Raw genomic sequence first — 22569 nt, 5'->3', positions numbered from 1 at the left:
GGGATTTTCAACCACAACAATCTCTAGAGTTTATACAGAATGCTGTGGAAAACAAAAAAAAGTGCCCTGTGAGCACTGGGTCTGCAGGCCAGAATGACCAGACTGGAAGTCTATAGTAACTCGCATAAGCACTCTTTGCAACCGTGGTGAGAAAAAAAAGCACCTCAGAATGCACATCAAAGCACTCCTGTCAGCCAAGAGCAAGTATCTGAGGCTGTCATGGGCGCAGACTCGCCCAAACTTGATGTGGGCTTCTCCTGTTGTAGCCCATCCAACTCAAGGTTCGAAGTTTTGTCCACGTTGAGATGTATTTCTGCTCACCACGGTTAAAGTAAAGAATGATTAATACGACTTAGCATATCTTTCCTGGCAGCTTGAACCAATCAGGCCATTTTCCCCTGACCTCTCGTACCAACAAGGCCTTTCCACCCTCAGAACCATTTTTTGTTTCTCACACCATTCTGTATAAACTCTAAATAAAATCTTAGATCAGCAGGTTCTGAAATACTCAAACCAGCCCATCTGGCACAAACAACCACGCCACGGTTAAAGTCACAGAAATGACGCTTTTCCCCCGTTCCGATGTGAACATTTTACCCGAAGCTCTTGACCTGTATCCGCATGATTTTATGCGTTGTGCTGCTACCACGTGATTGGCTGATCGCGTGTTCTTATTACACGCGTGGACAGCGAGTGCAATTTGACTCATTCATGTCATTAAAGGATAAATTCACTCGCTTAAATCACTTGCATATCAGAGTTGTGTAATTATTATGTGATATTTAACAGCGCCCAGGAGGACTGGGCGATATGGATGATTTCAATATCTTTGCTAGGATATTCATGTGACCAAACTCGTTTTTGCTGGGTTGTGGAGTTGAACACGGGCGATTAAAAAGCGCCAGGGTGCTCTGTTAAAGTGGTGTATCTCATCAGTGCACTGTTTCTACTTGATGAGCAATGCATTATTTGTTTATTTATTTATTTATTTATTTTTCAGGGGCAGCTGTGGCAGTGGGTCAGACGCAGAGCTTAGGAATGAGGTTACGGATAATTTAAGGGCTGCAAGCCTCGAAGGAGAGCAAAAAACCCCCGTAAGTTTAATTTTATAAGCAGCTCCAAGAAGTTTGAAGCAGCCTGAAACATGTATACAAGTATAAGCGACATACAGTATCTCACAAAAGTGAGTACACCCCTCACATTTTTGTAAATATTTGATTATATCTTTTCATGTGACAGCACTGAAGAAATGACACTTTGCTACAATGTAAAGTAGTGAGTGTACAGCCTGTGTAACAGTGTAAATTTGCTGTCCCCTCAAAATAACTCAACACACAGCCATTAATGTCTAAACCGCTGGCCACAAAAGTGAGTACACCCCTAAGTGAAAATGTCCAAATTGGGACCAATTAGCCATTTTCCCTCCCTGGTGTCATGTGACTTGTTAGTGTTACAAGGTCTCAGGTGTCACTGGGGAGCAGGTGTGGTTAATTTGGTGTCATCGCTCTCACACTCCCTCATACTGGTCACTGGAAGTGTACTCAATTTTGTGACATACTGTATATTTCTTAGATTTATTTTCACTTCTTCAGCTGCTAGTATGCCATAGATTTATTTATTTTTTTTACTGAAATGCGATGTGCAAATATGATCTGAATCAGTATTGTTATCAAGTTCTCTCTTATGACACTACCTGTAATCGTAGACCTTACCCAAAAAATCTCACGTTTGTACAGAGTATTAATTAAAGTTCCTGTCTGATTGTGATTATATATTGTGTGATGAAGGAGAAGAACCAGAACGCATTTGGAGCCACGACTTGCAATGTGTGTGGGATGCTGTATTCTCCTTCCACCACCGAGGATGAGACCCAGCACCTGCTCTTCCACAACCAGTTCATCAGTGCCGTGAGATATGTGGTGCGTGTTTTGGCCTTACCTTACCAGATATTACAACAGTTCTGTTTCCCATCATTTTGTCCCCCTCCCCGAAGTGATGGACTACCTATATAACAACCTCTGTGTTTGTTTTTGGACACGCCGATATCAGTGCTACTTATTTTGAATCTTTTACAGGGTTGGAAGAAGGAGAGGATTTTAGGGGAATACCCAGATGGCAAGATTATACTTGTTCTCCCAGATGACCCTAAATACGCCCTGAAAAAGGTACTGCTTACTCAGATCAGTCTTCTAATTTAAAGTGCTTTCATTGCTATATAAATACAGCACAGGGTTCAAAAAAAAAAAAAAAATTGTAGTGGGGTAGTTAAAAAGAAGTCCTTCGTTCACTGGTTTTACTTAACGCTAAATAAAACCTTTAATAAATCAGATGAATATATTAGAATTTATTAATAGCTTGTTCTCATTTTGTCTGATTTGAGGTGGAGGAAATAAGAGAAATGGTGGACAATGATCTGGGATTCCAGCAAGTGGAGACTAAGGTCCCTTCCCAGACCAAAACCTTCCTCTTCATTTCAAATGACAAGAAGGTGACTGGGTGTCTGATCGCTGAACACATTCAGGAGGTTAGCGTTTTTTTATTTATTTATTTTTAAAAAAGCTTAAGTTAGTGTAATTGGGGTTTTTTTTTGTTTGTTTTTTTTTGGTCCAGTATCATGAACATGTGAAAACATTTTAAATTGGGGCTGCTTAAAATTTCACTTCACGCATGCAGTGACATCACGCAGAAGGCTGTGCCGAATTATTTGTTTTACTAAACCGAATCGTTTGAATTAAACATCAAATAGAACATGGGGGGGGGGGGGGGATGGTCTAGTGGATATATGATACGTGTGATATAATGAGCGAAACAACAAGCAGGCCAACACCAAAAAATGGCCTTATGCATCGATCTTTTGAGTGAAGTTTGTGTGTAAATGTTTGCGTAAACCAAACTGAGCAAAAAAAAAATTCATGGCAGATTTACAAAGGTTTTGTAAAAAATGTTGATTTTCTTTGTATTCGTGTGTTTGTATGTTGATAAAATGGCAATGACCCGGCACCACCAGTGTCACTGGGTGTGTGCGTACCACGGTCGATTTGGGTCTGGTGACGACCGCAAAACCCCCATGAAATTGGCCCAGAGCGGAAAGCCAGACGCCATGGCAAAGCAGCTTACGGCTACTTTCTACACAAGTCTGCACACCCCTATTAAAATGGCAGGTTTTTGTGATGTCAAAAATGAGGCTAAATTAAACTGTATCAGAACATTTTTGCACATTTATTGTGAGATTGCAAAAAAAAAACCAGCAGAAAAACAACAAAATTAAAGTAACCTGCTTGAATAAGTGTGCACACCCTTTATAACTGGAAATGTGGCAGTGTTCAAAATCAACCAGTCTCATTCAAACTCGTGTGAAATACAAGTTACTGTACACCTGCCATCAATTAAAGTGCCTGGTTAACCCCAAATTAGCCCCAAGTTAACAGCTGTTCCTATAGGATTTACCTGACATCAACTTGGTAAGCTCTAACTGGAAATGCCATGGGCCGTAAAGAGCTTTCAAAGCATGTACAGGATCTTGTTGTTAAAAAACATCAAACCGGAGAGGGTTACAAAGAAATTCCAAGGCATTGGATATACTGTGGAACACTATAAAGATCAACAAGTGGAGCAAATGTGGCACGTCAGTGACATAGAACAGGAGAAAACTGGTCAGGGAGGCCTACAACAACATTACAAGAATTGCAGCAATTTCTGGGAAGTATTGGTTGCTCCCTACATCTGACAGTCTCCTGAATTTTTCATTTCTGGGCTACGGGGTAAGGTGGCAAGATGGAAGCTTTTTTTTTTTAAAGTATATTATTATTTTATATCTATCTATCTTTACACACACATCCAATCTCTCAAAACCATGTGGAATAATGTTACAGTATGATGAGACCAAAGTTAATCTATTTGGCCATAATACCAAAAGACATGTTTGGTGCAAAACACAAATTAAAACAAAAAACACACACCGTAGCACATAACCAAAAGGACACCATCCCCACAGGGAAGCATGGAGGAGGCAGCAGTGTACTATGGGGCTGTTTTTCTTCAGCTGGAACCGGGACTTTAATCAGGGTGGAAGGAATAATGAATAGCTCCACATACTAGTCCATTTTGGATCAAGACCTTAAGACTTCTGCTAAAACACTTAAGATGAAGAGGAATTTCACCTTTCAGCATGACGGCGACCCGAAGCCTCCGAATCAACAAAGGAACAGCTTCACCAATACAAGGATCTGGAACGGCCCAGCCAGAGTCCAGATCTAAATCCAATAGAAAGTCTTTGGGCGGACCTGAAGAGGGATGTGCACAGGAGAAGCCCAGCCAGTTTGACCGAGTTAGAATGCTTTTGTAAGGAAGAATGGCAAAATATTGCTAAGTCAAGACGTGCCAGCTGATCGACTCTTACCCAAAAAGATCGAAGGCCGTGATCAAATCTAAAGGTGCTTTAACTAAGTATTAGCTTAGGGGTAAACTAATGCACCAGGGTTTTTATTTATTTATTTATTTATTTATTTAAATTTTTTTACCTAAAATGATTCTTACTTTTTACGTTTTTCAGTTTAACTTATAGGTTGCGATTTCGCAATAAAAATAGAAAAGGTTCTGGAATGATTTATCTTGGTTTCATTTTTTACATCACCAAAACCTGCCAATTTCACAGGGGTGTGTAGATTTTTGTATCTTCTATGTGTGTGTGATTTTATTTTTTATTATTTTTATTTATTTTATTTATTTATTTTTTATTTTTTTATCTAAAAATTTTTTGAATGCCATTTAGGTCTATGAAACAATAAATATTGTGTGTGTGTGTTTGTATTTGTAATAAATAAGTGATTTGAACTTGACACCGTAATCCGTATATATAGAATACAATAACTCATTGCAGATTGTAATCTGAATATTGAACGAAGCTAATCAGTCGAAGTCTACATTTTTTAGTCTTGTTATTCATAAATTTACACACAGTCAGGAGCAGGATACGAAGTTTAAGATATGAATCGGTTTCTTTTTTTTTTTTTTTATTTTTTTTTAAATCTCCGGATTTTCATGACTATCAGATTTCTGGTGTAAACGTTAGTATGACTGATTTGAGCGTAAATCCGGTCATTTATACAACTCATCGTGCTTGATCAAGGAGGCCGAATGTTACAGACATGACTAAACTGACATTACTCATATATTACTCCATTTAATTTTGTTTGGATGACTTTTTTTTGGTTTTGCATATCGTACTTCTGTGTCGTTTTCAGAAGTAATCCACCAGTGGATTTATTGATTTCTGTGTATAGGGTTACAGGGTGATCGAAGAGCCAGTGCCAGAAGGATCAGAGAGGGAGAAGGTGATGTTTGAGCGCCAGAGGGCCTGGTGCTGCTCTACTGTTCCAGAGCCAGCAGTTTGTGGGATCAGTCGCATTTGGGTTTTCAGCATGATGAGGAGGAGAGGCATTGCATCACGAATGATTGAGTGTCTCAGGTGAGCATCAGCTATTATATCACCTTTAATCACTGTAGCAATACGTCTAGTGAATCACATACCTAACATGGTTCAGGCATATCTGATTAATCATTATAGGTACATTTTTGTTAAAGCTTTCAGAATTCAGATTCAGTAGCTAGATACCGTAGTTCTCAACGTTGGTTGATCATCAGATAAATAAATCATCAGAGGGAAATGAAAGACTGAAGCGTTCTGCTTGTTGAAGACTTGCACTTTGTCTCACTACAATAATAACATTGTTGCCTTGTAAGTCTACTCAGTTTACTACAGATTAATTTTAACATGTGATAGCCAAAAAGTGTTCTTACGGGCCACAAAACATTTTGAGAAACCATGTTGGGAACCCCATACTACATGCATATGCATGAATGTTAATTATGCATAAACAGCTGACATGTAGATGAAATAAAAATATGGGAATAACTTTTTGTGAAACAAAATGAGAGTAATTAAATTATATTATGCAGCACACTTGTGTGATAACAATATGATCCCTATGTGTACAATAATGACACATATATATGTATAGTGGTGGTTATTGTTTTTTCACTGTTTACGGTGCATCACTGCAGAACCACCTTATAAATCTAGCAACCACCTGAGTTTTTGCGATTGCCACAACTCCCAACTGGACAGCTCATAATAATGATAATGAGTCTTTATTAGTCATGTATACATTACAGCAGGGTGAAATTCTTTTTTCCGCATATCCCAGCATGTTAGGGAGCTGGGGTCAGAGCGCAGGGTCACCCATGGGGTTAAGGGCCTTGCTCAAGGGCCCAACAGTGGCAGCTTGGCAGTGCTGGGGCTCGAACCCCCGACCTTCCGCTCAGTACCCCAGAGCCTTAACCATCACTTTTCACCAATATTATTGCACACTCTGGTACTCTCCTGAAACCAGAAAGGTGGAACTGCTAATTTTCATGTCTTTATTTGAGCTATCCCTTGTGGACGATGGAAAATCGTGAGCAGGGAAGAAATAAATATCGCAAAACCCTATTATGCACAATGAATAATAATTATTATTATTATTATTATTATTATTATTATTATTATTATTGTAGTGTTTTATTTCGGTTTCATTTTGAGACATTTTAAGTGCTTCATATAAAAGATTAGACAAAGAATAAAACAAACAATCTGTAGAAGAATAAAAGAAAATTTGTACTCTTTATTGTCAGGAAGTATGACTACAGTAAATCTACAGTTTGAACAGGTTGGTCTTTAATCTGGATTCTAAAAACATTTATCGAGCCTGCATGCCTAATAACTTCTGGAACAGTAATCCAGAGTTTCGGGGCGATATAGACAGCGTAGACATCTATCATAGGCAGCAGCCAGTGTTAATGGAGTAATGTGATTGGACTATCTTTTCCTGAAAAAACACGGTTGATTTCTCAAACTATACTACTCAAACTACTTCATTCAGCATTCAAAGCACATTCAAACTTATGTAATCCGATGGGTAGGAGACGTTGTCACATGTATGTTGGACATGACCAAACTTGCGGAGCTACACAGAGAGAGAGGTAATAATGTCCGAATAGTTGGTCTGGACCCAATCCAGGAAGGAGATGGCCCTATCGGGTTCCTTCGAAAGATTTTGCAGATATGGATCCTTACACTTCCCAAAGGGCCGATCGAGATTGAATGAATCTCAAATGTACAATGGCTAGTCAGCATACATCACTGAGACTAAGAATCACTGACTGATAAGAATACCAAGATTGTCCAGCAATTGTGCAGGGGGCCAGAGATGCAACCAAAAAAAAAAAAAAACATATTCAAGATTGAAATTGATGTTCTTCACCGACTACAGCATTGCCACCTCACAGAGACGGAGGGTATACGCAACCATCTGGAAAGATCTCCGGACTGTCCCATTCTTCCTGATCTATCCAGCCACACTCCATTTTACCTAGAGTGGTGAAAAGATTTCCCATGAGAGGAAGCAGAGGAAGAGTTCTTATTTAAAAGCGTACCCCAAAAGCATGACGGGTTTCACAGAAGAAAACCATCAAGAGATGGTATCACATTAAGAACCGTAGTTGAACAAAGTCCGTTAGGCACTTCTATCTTGACGACAAGATTGAGATTATGTCCACTTGAGTAAGTTTTGTTTAAATGGACTACATCCCAGCTGCACTTGAAGTTTATCCCTGGAGATCCAGTTCGAAGGTGAAATCTAGGGGGCTCCGTTTGGTCCGATATGACTGTTTCAACACATGGATCTCCACAAGTCTAGTCGACTACATGGCAATAGAGGCTAGCACCCTATCTTAACAGTGTTATTGCTTTGTCATTATTAGTTGGTTTGTTGTGTTCCTTGCTAACTTGGTACTTTAATTGATTCCTGCTTATTGTGAGAGGAAGAGCGTCTGATGTCATAAAATGCATCTGATGTTGTCGTGGTTCCTATACACAAAGTGCAGGAATAGCAGTCCTGGAGAACGGGGACAAAAAAGAGATCTAGGCATTACAGTCAGTGCGTTTACATGGACGACAATAATCCGATATTAACCCGATTTAAGAAACTAGCATGTAAACAGCGATTATTTATTACGACCTTGTTATGACCATAATCCGAATAAAGTCATACTAGAAGTAAACAGAAATCAAATTAAGATGTGCGGTGTACTCCTGTTTTAGTCACAATATCGACATGCGTTACAGACATGTACACACCTTAATCACACTATTAACGTCGTGTGGGAGTTTTCACCGCATTGTGCGACAGGACACGATCACACACGGCAGCGCTCAACCGTCTGACGGCAAACAAGAGAGCACGGCTGCGTCCGAAACCGCGTATTTACCTGCTGTATAGTAGGAGAAATACATGCATCTCAGCTACTACAGGTAAGCACGCGGTTTGGGACGCAGCCCACGGTTTCAAGTGGTCGTCTATTTGCACGTACAGCATGACGAATAATTAACTGCACTTAAAGCGTTCGTAAAATTAAAAATGAAACACTCAAAACTGTATACGGTTCCACAACCAAGACGAACTGTATGTCGATACGTGAAATTCTGGAGGGAACGTCGGACGGCGTGGCACGGTGACATAATGACGTGTGCCGTTAATCGATCTATGTTCTATAACACGTAAAACATGAACATGAAGTATTCTAAAAGCGACTCATGTAAACACCTTAATCAGAATATTATACGTCTTATTCAGAATAAGGTCAATAATTAGATTACTGCTGTCCATATCAACATAGTCATTGAACCTCGCAGATCTATGGCAAAGTCAAAGCACGTTCTGCAGAGATTATACTTTTTTTTTTCTGCCAGACATCAACCGTACTCTAGAATTGAGTAGAAATCTCAGATCGTAACCCCCTGTTGACAGAATTTCATACTGAGTTTAAGAGCAGAGTAACTGAATTTCTAGCATTTCATGTCAACAGTGTAGACAATCCAGTTTTCATATGGTTTTATTGGGACTCAAGGCTTGCTTCTGAACAAAAGAACAAAGCAAAACAAGGAGAGCTAAAATCAAAGGATTAGAAAAACTTCTTTAATCTCTCAAAAAAAAAAAAATACTAAAACCATGGAAAACCTGCTGAAAATCTCCAGTGTACAGCTGAACAAACTGCTGTGAAGAAAAGCATAATTTATCATGCATAGGGTCAGTCAAAATGATTATTTTTAATATACTGTTACAAATGGACTTCAAAAAAATAATAATACATAAAGTTTTGTGAAATGTGACCTACAACATGAACACAGTGCCCTGGTCAGTTAAAATCTAACTGATGATGATAACCCAAGCAAAGCCTCCCTATTGAGCACCATACAAATCCTACATTTTGTTACATTATGGCAAGACCCATCCACTAACAAGCTTAAAAAGTGTTCCGGTTTTTTTCCACTTCTCGGAAATAAGGAATGGTCCCTCCTTAACCTCTTCCCTTGGTCTCCGCTACAATCCGACCCTCTCCTGCCCTGATCCCTCGTCCCGCTCCTACTCCCCCTCTCTCTTCACACAGGTGTCCATTTCCTGTCTGCAATCATGCAGTGAACTGCTCCAACACCACCTCTGTCCTGGTGGTGGGACACATATAATCCGGGATATGAGGCATCTCTCTGCCAACTTGCTTTATGGACAGCACCAACAGTGGTTAACACAATCTACTTTGCCAGGGCAAAGTATGCAGTGAATACTCTGCTGAGATGGCACATAAGTCCAAGAGCCACCACGTCTGCACCCAGAAATATTTGCCGAGGAACTAGTGGACCTTTTCACCAATGCCAAGGCAACAGGTTGTTGTTCTCGATGGTAGAGCTGGAAAGCTGGCTACCCCACATCTGGCCTCACAATCTTCTCTCCTCGATATTCTTCCAGTGTTGCACGGAACTTCGCAACCAAGCTACAGAGACCTGCTCATGGCTCTGAGGTGGAAGGCAAGACCTGAGTTGTGAAAAACTTGGTAGTGAAAAGCAGATCTTCTGTCCCTGGAGGCTGGAAAGGTTTGGGCACTTGGACTGAATCATCACCTGAAGGCTGTAACTTAGTAGTGCTGGAAACATTTTTTTAATGCAAGATCTCCTCGCACATGGGCTTTGTATGCCCTTAGGTGGAAAGCCTGTAGTGAATATTGAACAGATTTATTTTTTCTGTGTGTAAATTTACATACAAGAAGACCAAGTAATATAAACCATGACTTAAAGAAGTGCTTTGCCGTCTCTATCCAAAACACCTCCTCATGCTAGTTCACTAGGTCAAGGGTCTATGAATACCATAGAGGAAAACCCAGTCATTTTATATTATTGGCATCAATTAAAGAATACAAGAAAACAACTAAAGAATTATTCATTTAAAAATACGAGCATTCAAGAATATTAGGAAAGAATATGGAAAATAGAGAAACCAAGCCAACGTAAACCCATAAATTAAGACTAACACTAGTCATTCAACTATGACAAAACAAATGGTGCCGTATAAACGGAGAACTGACCGGTCCGTGCATAAGTCATAAACAAATGCCTTGAAGATTTAGTACATGCGAGGACAAAAGCTGTCTTATAAATCTGTTCTGTTAGCAGTTTCCCTGCTAACAGTGTGACATGCTTGGTTTGCATTATCACCTGGTTACAGTGGTGGTGTTTTTTTTTTTTTTTTTCCCCCCCTTCTGTTTTTATGTCACACCATATTTTTGTCACCATGCTTACTTAATACACTAAGGTGCTGTTACACTGCTAAATATTTTCTTGGCATTGAAGTGAGTCAAAGCAACGTCCACTTCTGTTCCACTGTTGCCTTTCTGCCAACATACACAAGTGATTACGAAGAAAAATCGGCATTTCTGAATCTTTTGTAAATCCGGCAGAAACTTGTAAAAAGATCTGACTTTCAAACACGTACACAAACCTTTTACTAAAAGGTTGATGAACGAGGCAGAGTGCATGTATTTTTATTATGTAAAACATTTATTGTACATTTACAGCAACCTGATGTTTTCTCCATGCATTTTATTATCTAATACAATATGAGCAAAGAAGGCTGTGAAAAAATGGTCTTTATTGTTTAACCTTTTGATCTCTTGTGCAAAAAAGTCACAAAAAATACCAATATGGATAAAAATGGCTATCAAATAATTGCAAACACAACACAGGTTTATCTAAAAAAAAAAAAAAAAATTAAAAAAAAAAAATTCATTGTTAAATATAGGTGTGCAACAATTATTGGCACCCCTATGAATTCATACAAAAAAAAATATTTACGTATATTTGCATTGATATTATTTAAAAATGTTAGTAGACCTGGGTGACTAGGAACAGGAAATTGTTCAACCATGACTTCCTGTTTCACAAATATGAGGCCAAATTCCCGTAGTCATTCATAACAATGGGTTAGACTAAGGAATATAGCTGTGATGTGCAGCAAATGGTTGTTAAGCTTCACAAAATGGGAAGTGGCTATAAGAAAATAGCACAAGCATTTCCACCATCAGGGCAATAATTAAGACGTTCCAGTCAACTGGAAATGTTATGAATCGACCTGGAATTGGACGTGTGTCTATTAGGGATGTCACGATACCAAAAATCTAGTAGTCGGTACCGATACCAGCAAAAATACACGATACTCGATACTAAAGTGGATACCACAGTGTGTAAAAATAAATAAATAATACTTAAACATGAATTCCTTTATTTAAACATTTGAGCATTTTATATATATATATATATATATATATATATATATATATATATATATATATATATATATATATATATATAACACAATAGTGGCAACAGTCACATAATAAAAAAAAGCGATTACAAAATAGATATATAATAAATATGTAAACAGTTGAACATTTTTAAAAACACAACAACAATGGCATGTAGCCTTCAAATAATAAATAAAATGAAACACTTACAAAATAGATCAATTACAAAATCACAAAAAAGATCAACTTTCAGCAAAAGTTTAACTTTTTTTAAGGCACAACTTTACCATTACGATACCAGATTCAAACAAAAATGGCATCACTTTTCATGGCTTCTTGAACTTTTTCTTGACCAGTTCAAGGTTTCTGGAAAGGAACACCAACATATCTATGTTATCTTGGGTCAGTCTTGAGCGTCTTGGACTGACTATAATCCCTGAAGTACTGAATACTCTCTCAGAAGCACAGCTTGATGCAGCGATGCAGAGATACCTTCTGGCATACTCTGATAGCAGAGGTATATGTGCTCCCATTGGTTTTCCACCAGGTGAGTGGACCCTCCTCAGCACTGAGTTCTGGCATTTTGCTGTATACCAGAAACGCTCCATTTAAACGGTCACTTGTGGAAAGCCCCCGAGTTGCTGTGGCATCACTGCCTTTCTTTTCTCCTTGGATACTCGAAAGGACATGTTTCAAGTCAGTTTTCGACTTTTTAGATGGCTTGAAGCCTCTGCTCCTCTTGGCACATGGGCTCCATCTCCGCCATCAGCATCATTCCTTATTTGGTCCGGAAGCCTTTGTTTCACATTAGCCTCAAGTGCAACAAAGCTATCTTTAAACCTAGGGTCCAGGTAGGTGGCAGTGTTCAAAAGTAGCTGTAACTCCTCATCAACATAACGCTGCCTGAGATTTTCTTTGATTGCAACTTTCATTTCCCTAGCAAGTATAGAATCACTGTCTTCATCATCAAGACAAGACAGTATCTTCCACCTCAGTGGTAAGACAGATGAGAGGGTTGTGTTTCTCACCACAGAGTGCATCTGTAAAAGGACTCAGTGGTCCAAGGACTTCTCTTAAAGTCTCTAAAATTGTAATGTCTGTATCTTTAGGCATCAGGTGCCATTTTTTTTCGGTCCTCTGCCAGCACGGCACGTACAGTTTGCCGCTGCTCCAAAAACCTTTCGACTGTATCATACAATGAATTCCAGTGGGTGGGTTCATGATGTATGAGTTTATGTTCTGGGAGTGAGAGGTCTGTCTGTTTTTTGGTGAGTTGGTGTGAGAGCTTTGGTGATCTAGAGAATGTAGATACTATTTTGCGAAGCCTTGACAGTGCTGCAGATACCCTGTTGATGGTAACTACTTTATTTACTGCAAGGTGTAAATTGTGCCCGAAACATGGGATGCATGTGTAGTCATCTTTGAAGGCCTTTTGGTTATTGGACGCATTGTCTGTTGCGATGCCTACCATTCTAGAAATGTCCAATTTCCATTCTTCCTGTATTTTCTTCTCAAAGGCCTCCTTCAAACTCTCCCCTGTGTGCTCAGTGTTCAGACCACTACAGCCCAAGCACCAGGAGTGCATCTCCCAGGACCTGGTTATGTACTGCATGGTAATGGACCTGAATGTGTCTGCAGCTCTGCTTGTCCACAGATCCATTGTGCAGGCATAAAATGGTTTTTCTTTGAGATGTTCTGAAATGAGGTCTCTGGTTTCGGTGTATAGTTTGGGGATCTCTGTATACATGAAGTAATTTCTGCTTGATGGCTGGTATCTGGGGTTGAACTGCTGAAGCATTTGCTGGAATCCATGCTTTTCTACAGTGTAGAAAGGAACTTGATCCATGCATATGAATTCAGCAACTGCCGTATCCAGTTTCCTTGCTTCGTTTGAGTTTTTGTCATTTTCTGTGCCTTTGAAGAGCTTCTGTTAAGGTTGACTGTGTTAATGTTTGCTGACTTTACTCCTGACTCTCCTGGTGAACATCCTCCTCTGGCTGATACTGGAGAAATAGAGAGAGATTTTAGTTATCAAACACTATCTGACAATGACTAAAACCGTGGAGTCTACAGGTGCTATACGCTGAATGCAAGCATTAGTTTAAATTCACTGACATGGTCTCAGGCCGAAAAGATTTATTAAAACCATTAAAATAATTATTTAATCTAGTGACATTAGGCTGCATTTTGCTGACAGGACACGGGCTGAATGGCGATGCATGGTGGCCCATTAGGAGGTAGTTTATAACATTATAATGCGTTAGCATCGTTAACAAATAACTGGCTATCGCTAACATTACACGGAGCGTAACGTTAGCTGGTTTCACGGCAACAATGCCAGCTGTCTCAAACAAACATAATATAGGACCGTCTTTCAAGATAAGGATTAGAAGTTTTACAGTTTGTTTGACGTTAATATGACTTGAAACTCACTCACCTTGAATTCTTTGAAGAGATCGGGGTGCCTGTCTTTCAGGTGTTTCGCCAAATTCGAGGTGTTTCCTCCCTTTGTTTGAAGTGAACGATGGCATCGTTTGCACACCGGCTTCAAAGCATCAATTATATGTCTGTTTTTATCCGCCTCGATTGCAAAGTATTTCCATATTCGACTCTTGCCTCTTTTCCTCTCAACAAGTCAGGGAGGAGCTGAACTTCATCTTTTGTAGTTTTTCCTGTGTACGTAGTTGTTCTTCTTTACCACTTGTGGACCGAATAAAACACTTGTGCGTATTTGCTGCCCCCATCAGGTCTGGAAGAATCGCAACGACGGTACTTTCGTTACACACGGTACCTACGCTATTGCAGAAAAACAAGTACCGTCACGTTTTAAGAACGTTGGTACCGAAGTATCGGTTCTCCTGACATCCCTAATGTCTATATTGTCTCAACACACTGAAGAGGAGGGTTCGAGTGGCCATAAAATCTCTAAGGATCACAGCTGGAGAATTGCAGAAGTTAGTTGCCTCTTGTGGTCAGAAAGTCTCCAAAACTACTGGTAATAAACACCAGAGGTGGTTTTGGAGCACACAGCGAGGTAGCCATACGGAAAAGTATCTCATGCCCACGGTTAAATATGGAGGTGGATCTTTAATGTTTTGGGGCTGTTTTTCTGCCAGAGGACCTGGACATTTTGTTAGGATACATGGCATCATGGACTCTATCAAATATCAACAGATATTAAATGAAAACCTGACTGTCTCTGCCAGAAAACTTAAAATTGGTCGTGGTTGGATCTTCCAGCAGGATAATGATCCAAAACATACATCAAAATCAACACAGAAATGGTTTACTGACCACAAAATCAAGGTCTTACTATGGCCGTCCCAGTCCCCTGACCTGAACCCCATAGAAAACCTGTGGGGTGAACTGAAGAGGAGAGTCCACCAGCGTGGACCTCGAAATGTGAAGGATCTGGAGAGATTCTGTATGGAGGAACGCTCTCAGATCCCTCGCCATGTATTCTCCAACCTCATCAGGCATTATATTCAGACTCGGCTTCTATTCAGTGGTGCCAATAAAAATTTTTTTTTTTTTTTTTATAAACCCGTGTTGTGTGTTTGCAATTGTTTGGTATCCATGAGGGCAGAGAATTTTTGTGAAGTTGAACAAAAGATCAAAAGATTAAACCATAAAGACAATTTTTTCACAGCCTTCTGTATGTGTATTTTGTTCTCCAGGCTATCAAAAACATTAGCACAGCTAAAGCTGAATAATACAGTAAATATACAGCAAACTCCTTGAATGACTCACTCTCACACAATATAACAGGGCTTGTAGTCTAGCTCTATCCATCCAAATGATTGTAGTAACATATCTACAGTAAAAAAAATAAAAACTAGAGTGCCTTTATAATTCAATTAAATAATTCATTTAATTAACAAATTTCTTTCCCAGTGATTATTTTATTTGAAAATCTGTGTATTTAGAATTGTAATAGTCAAAATACACTGATTTCTCATATACACCATCATCAGTAATCATTGTGTTTAGACTTATAATCGTTATACTTTATAAATTCTAATATACACCATTATCAGTAATCAGTGTATTTAGACTGGAAATGTGTTTCTTCTTTTAACTGCTAAATACATCATCTTTTCTACATTTAACTCTACATTTAAAATTTTCTACCGTCATGTTCTCACTCACACAGTTTGTTTTTCCATTTCAGGAACAATTTCATCTATGGGTCGCATTTAAGCAAAGATGAGATTGCTTTCTCAGACCCAACACCTGACGGCAAGCTTTTTGCTACTCATTACTGTGGAACCTCACAGTTTCTGGTGTACAACTTCATCAGTGGGACACGTTCAAACTGACGACACTCATAAACGGACCCAGCACTTTCACAAAGTCCCTCCCCTCAAATATTACAGCAATTTTAGAGGAACAATTTCAACCGTTGCATCCAAACACAAAATGGACCCAAGAAAACGGAGCTATTATAGGTTATATTCAATAAGTAACATTTTCAACCAGTGGAAATCATGTATACCTGCCTTATGCAATTATGATGTCTACTTCATCAAGGCCATCTCATATGGAAATGTGCATTGGGTAAGACTTCAGAGTAGCATATAGCGATTAAGTTTGGTTAAAAGCGTGTGCAGTTCTCTCAGGTTTAGTTCAAAGCCTATTTTAAGACTTCCTATATCTTGTAGAAGCCATTTTGTGTAGAGCACAGTTACAAAATCAATGTTTGCTAATCCTCGTTGAACATAGGGGAAAATATATGAAATATACTACTGCAAACAATGTCTCTCTCCTGAGGCTACCTTACAATAACAGAACATTTTCTCTTTTTTTTCTTCTTCTTCTTTTTTTTTTCCATCTCAGGTAGGATCATTGATCTGACTTTTGGGACTAGATTTATCCAAACATTTAGGCATACACTGAATGGCTAAAAGTATGTGCTCATTTGACCATCACACCCATATGTGCCCATTCCAAAAACTACCACTATGGGCATTAACACAAGGTTGGCTTCTCCTTTCTGTTATAGCAACCTCCACTCTTCTGGAAAGTCCTTTCCACTAGATTTTGGAACGTGACTGTGGGGATTTGTGCCCATTCAGCCATAAGAGCAGTAGTGAGGTCGACCGTTGATGGCAAGTGAGAAGACCTCCTGTGTAGTAGGCTTTCCATTTAATCCTAGGGTGTTCAGTGGGGTTGAGATCAGATCTTGGGCCCCTCGGGTTCTAACACATCAACCTTGGCAAACCATGTCTTTATGGATCTTGCTTTGTTCATAGGAGCATTGTCATGCTGTCATGGAACAGGTTTGAGCTCCTTTGTTCCAATGGAAGGAAATGTTAAAGCTACAGCATACAAAGATATTCTAGACAATTGTGTGCTTGCAACTTTGCAGCAACAGTTTGAGGAAGAACCACATACAGTGCTGTGAAAAAGTATTTGCCACCCTCCTGATTTCTTCTGTTTTTGTGTATCTCATACTAAGTAGTTTTCGATCTTCAAGCGAAATACAACATAAAACAAAGGCAACCTGAGTAAACACTCAATACAGTTGTTTTAATTTAAGCAAAAAAGTTTATCCAACACCTATCAATTTGGAAAAACTAACTGCCCCTTTAAATTAAAATCTGGTTGTGCTGCCTTTGGCAGCAATAACTGCAACCGAACGCTTCTGATAATTGGAGATCAGTCTTTCACTTACTTCTAGGACTAGGATTTACTCCTATGTTTTGGATTATTGTCTTGCTGCATAATCCAGTTGCGCTTGAGTTTCAACTTACAGACTGAAGACCGGACATTCTCCTTTTAGGATTTTCTGGTACAGAGCAGAATTCATGTTTCGCTTAATTATTGGAAGTTGCCCAGGCCCTGTAGCAGCAAAGCATCCCCACACCATCACACTGCCTCCACCACGCCTGAGCGTAGGTATGATGTTTTTTTTTGTGGATTTCTGTGTTCGGTTTACGCCAGACGTAACGGGACCCCTGTCTTCCAAACAGTTCCACTTTTGACTCATCAGTCCACAGAACATTCTCCCAAAAGATTTGAGGATCATCAAGGTGTGTTTTGGCAAAATTCAGACGAGTGTTAATGTTCTTCTGGGTTAGCAGTGGTTTTCACCTCACCACTCTTCCATGGAAGCCATTTTCCCCCAGTGTCTTTCTGATAGTGGAGTCATGAACAGTGACCTTTATTGATGCAAGAGAGGCCTGTAGGTCCTTTGATGTTGTCCTTGGCTCTTTTGTGACTTCCTGGATGAGTCGTTGCTGTGCTCTTGGAGGAATTTTGGAAGGTCGGCCACTTCTGGGAAGGTTCACTACTGTGCAGAGTTTTTCCATTTGGAGATAACGGCTCTCACTGGGGTTCTTTGGAGTCCCAGAGCCTTTGAAATAGCTTTGTAACCCTTCCCAGACTGATGTATTTCAATCACCTTCTTCCTCATCATTTCTGGAATTTCTTTTGATTTTGCCATGGTGTGTTACTGAGTAAGACCTTTTAACCAGCTTCATGCTGTTGAAAAAGTTCTATTTAAGTGTTGGTGATTGAACAGGGTTTGCAGTAATCAGGCCTGGTTGCGTTTAGTCCAGCTGAACCCCATTATGAATGCAGTTTCATACAGTAGATTTGGGAATTAGTAATTATGGAGACAAATACATTTTCACACAGGCCCAGTTGGTATTGGATAACATTTTTGCTTCAATAAATATCATTTAAAAACTGTATTTTGTGTTTACTCAGGTTGCCTTTGTTTTATCTTAGATTTCGTCTTAATTTCTGAAACAATTTAGAATGAGAGACACAAAAACCAGAATAAATACTTTTTCACAGCACTGTTTGTGTGTGATGGTCCGGTTTCCAAATACTTTTGGCCATATAGTGTAAGCTTAAACTGTTTGCACTTGCAGATTCAGTGTTCACATTACATAAGGGTAAAGTGGAAAATGACAAAATGCCTGAAAAATATTCATGATTTTGTATTTTGCACCAGCGAAACATTTCCACATGCTGAATGCTTTTAATACGTCTGGTTCTCTAAATTCAGGTTTCCCTTTAACATAATTTCCACTATTTTCATCGCATATTCACCGTATACGTTGTATTCTGTTTGGAATATACTGAGCTTGATATGCATGGCATTGGCAGCAATAGAGATCGTTTTTGATCCGTTCAACCTTCGAAATATCACAGCATTTCAGTTTCATTTCAGAATTTGTACATTTTGGTTTTGTCAGTGTATTTCAATCGAATATTAGTTTACAGCTGAAGCAGTGTCTTTTTGTAGAAATAACTTTTGGTCATATTTATTTTTGTTTACGAAAAGCTTTCTCAAAGATGTAATGAGACGGAAAGGAACATTGAAAATGAGCCTCAGCCACACAGTGCCATGTTTTCAGCAGCACTGGATCTGAACTGCTTTGTTTTTACAATAATGGTAATTATAAAAGTTGAGCAGATTTTATTATTATTTTTTATTTTTTTAAAAGGCCAAAAGGGATGACCTTTGCCCTTGACTGTATTCTCACTGCCCTACACCCAACAATACGCTTGGAACAATCTGTTCTTTGTACGTTACCAAACACATTCACTTTGAGAAGCTAGCAGCGGTTTACCTGAACATCCGTCCTTGTTAATCGGGGTAAACGTGTTCAACTGGGATCTGAGCTACAGATAATAATGACACTGCTGGAAACAGTGGCAGAAAAGAACTCTGTTCATCACCCACAAAAAATTGTGCCTTAGAAGGTTAAGTTCCTCAGGAGCCCTGGTCCCTAACCATTGAGGATCAGCATCCACAAAAAAAGTGCTGCAAAGTCAAGGTTAGTGTGATTCCTTAGAAGTGAATATTACCATATGTAAAGCCCAATATTTCATCGAATAGGATCGCAAAAGTGGTCAGAAAAGCTAAAAGAGCGAACAAACACAAATTATTATTGGACTTTTTGATGTACAGGGCGAAATATGACAAACAAGTGCCCTCCAGAATGATTTCAATAAATAAACAAATTAATATTTCTTAACGTATTTGGTAACCGAATACATTATTATGCATAATCTCTAAATAAAGTTACTGAATTGATTTTTGAATTGGTCAAACTTGGCTTTAGTGGACTGATCAAAAGGAAACTCATCAAATCATAGACACGTTTCTGGGAGTGTCAAGCGACCTTTTTTCGTGTGTGTAGAACTTTTTCATATAATCATATAAGACTAAGATAATGTTTTATAGCTATGAGTTTTCTTAATTACATGTTTTCAAAGCCCCTGCTAACTTTGTTATAGTGGGATAGCTAGCATAACAGGTTAGTTCTGTGAAACCATGATTCTGTTTCACGTCTCTTAACCAGCAGGGGTGATTGTGTATTCCTGAATAACCCTTTGTTAATGTGCGCCCCTTGAAATATTCCAACAAAGTCGTGCGTGTAGCGACCGATGACGCAGTATTCACAATAAGTACTGTTGTCGTACACCATACAACAACAGACTACAGGAAAACGAGATGGAGCTAGCTATGATTATTGTGACAGCTACAGGTGTAGGAGAACCTTATTATTATTTCCATTCCATTGATGACGGTGTTCTCTCTTCTTATTAAGAAAATATTTGAGCTCTCTTTATAACTACTATGCTATAGGTTTGAGTCATTTTTTTTTTCTTGTGAAGTCTACTGCTTTGCACTTAACACTCATGGTTTGTATTTTGGACATTCATTTCGAACAGGCTTGAGGAATTTGAATGCCGTCTACGTGACGTTATAATCGGTGTGGATATTATTTACGTTATGCTTTCACAGGGTTGGGTCTCCATTTTTAAACACGTTATATGCTCTGCACTGGACTGAACAATTCCAGGTCAAGTGAGTGGAACAACGGCACTGATATTTTTCCCACCAAGTGATCCTCCTCAGCACATTAGCTACAAGCTCCCCTCCCCGGTTTCCTCTGATTTTTTTCCCCCATGATTTTTTACAAATGTATTTTCTTACAGCAGGGGGTTTACAGCAAATTGGGTTTAATCCAAACCTCAAAAACTTTGGTCAAAGATTATGTATAGAGGTACTCGTGACACCCTTATTAAAACTTTGCATCACACTCCTCTGTTGCTAGCCTTGGAGCAATTGTGCCAATCTATAATTGCTGACCCTTCTTAAAGGGAGCTAATTTACACCTTATGTCTGGTGGTGGGGTGTCTGTGCTAGGATACAGAATGACCCTCAAACTTGGTTTGTACCTGACGTTAGATAATGTTGGAGCAATTAGCCCTGCGTAACCGTACCTGCGATGTGTGACCTTTCAATAAGCGTTTCAGGCAGACCCGATCTTAAGCCAGGCAATTTGAACTCTATGGCCAGGAAGTCAACAAATTACAAAGCAAATCAACATTAGTCCTACATCAAGGTCAAGCGACTGACATTACTGAATTACGTAACGATGCAGCAACATAAAACATCCGCTGTGAGCTTGCAAAGACCCTACAGTCTATTGAACGCGCATTCAAAGCCACTGTTTATAAGAATCACTGCACTGAACAAATCTATTGCTTCAGAATGAAGCTTTCTGTTTGGTGGCTCCAGTGATTCCTTAAGCAGGTGCACAATACAGGCAAAAACTTTCCTGTGATCCATCAAAAATAAGTCTTAATAAGCTGCTCTGTAAATTGTCAATTTTTCCAGTATGGCTTTTTTTTTTTTTTTAAGAATAAAGTTACCTTTAGGTAAATGAACAATCCATTGGTCCAAAAGGCAGTTCACTATCTCACCTTAGTACTGGATTGCAACCATAGGTTCTTGGAGAACTTGTAATGCATGCGCAGTGCTGTGGAAAAAGTATTTTTTTTCCTGGGGTGGTTTTTTTTGTGTGTGTATATATCTCATACTGAATAGTTTCAGAAATTAAAACAAAATCTAAGATAAAACAAAGGCAACCTGAGTAAACACAAAATACAGTTTTTAAATGATAATGTTGAATGATTATTGAAGCAAAAAAGTTATCCAATACGAACTGGGCTGGTGTAAAATGTATTTGTCCCTATAGTTACCGATTCCCCAAATCCATGAAACTGCATTCATAATGGGGTTCAGCTGGACTAGACACAAGCAGGCCTGATTTCCTGAGCCATTTCACCTTGCAGCTCTCCCCTAGTGTCTTACTGAAGTTAAGCAGGGTTGAGCCTGGACAGTACCTGGATGGGAGACCTCCTGGGGAAAACTAAGACTGCTGCTGGAAGTGGTATTAGTGAGGCCAGCAGGGGGCGCACACCCTGTGGTCTGTGTGGGGCCTAATGCCCCACTATAGTGATGAGGACATGATACTGTAAAAACACGGTCTTTTGGATGAGACATTAAACTGAGGTCCTGACTTCTCAGTGGTCATTAAAACTCCCAGGACACACATAATAAAAGGGTAGGGGTATAACCCCGGTGGTGTTTTTTTTTTTTACTTCAATAACAAAAAAAATTAAACAAATAAAAACTGTATTGCGTGTTTATTCAGGTTGCCTTTCTTTCACATTCTATTTCGTTTAAAACTATTTAGTATGAGACCTACACAAAAACAAGATATCAGGATGGGGGCAAATACTTTTACCACTGAACTGTATTTGATAATTAAAGTAATGTACATAAGGAACATCTACTACTCTCGATTGCGGCCGGTTCTGAACACCTCCATGTCTGATGGTACATCCCTGTATTGTATACCACTGATCTACTCTATTTGGCCAAAAGTTTCTGGACGCTTGATCATGAAATCACCCATTCACACACACACTCACTAGCCTGCCATCTGGAGTTTGGGGGTACACTTCGGCATGTGGAGGTGCATGTGCCATGAATCGAACCGCCACCCTGCGATTATTAGACAACCCGCTCTACCCGAGTCACGGTCACGCAGAAGGTTGCACTCGACACCTGAGCAGTGAAGGGTCTTG

The 22569-nt window shown here is 39.3% G+C and overlaps 1 protein-coding gene across 2 annotated transcripts in view; it reads left to right on the top strand.

The window, feature by feature from the left end:
• Positions 1-22393, top strand: part of esco1 (establishment of sister chromatid cohesion N-acetyltransferase 1) — a 28344-nt gene extending 5951 nt beyond the window's left edge. For both annotated transcript variants that reach the window (XM_053621412.1, XM_053621420.1), the window contains exons 5-10: positions 1001-1094; positions 1788-1919; positions 2076-2165; positions 2381-2524; positions 5283-5467; positions 15842-22393. In XM_053621412.1, coding sequence (XP_053477387.1) covers positions 1001-1094; positions 1788-1919; positions 2076-2165; positions 2381-2524; positions 5283-5467; positions 15842-15989 — 793 coding nt within the window. In that variant the 3' untranslated portion in view covers positions 15990-22393. The remainder of the gene's footprint in view (positions 1-1000; positions 1095-1787; positions 1920-2075; positions 2166-2380; positions 2525-5282; positions 5468-15841) is intronic.
• Positions 22394-22569: the final 176 nt, after the last annotated feature.

This window comes from Ictalurus furcatus, chromosome 1 (genome assembly GCF_023375685.1).
Source record: "Ictalurus furcatus strain D&B chromosome 1, Billie_1.0, whole genome shotgun sequence".
In the NCBI taxonomy this organism is placed as follows: domain Eukaryota; kingdom Metazoa; phylum Chordata; class Actinopteri; order Siluriformes; family Ictaluridae; genus Ictalurus; species Ictalurus furcatus.
This window is presented reverse-complemented; position numbering and strand designations above follow the sequence as displayed.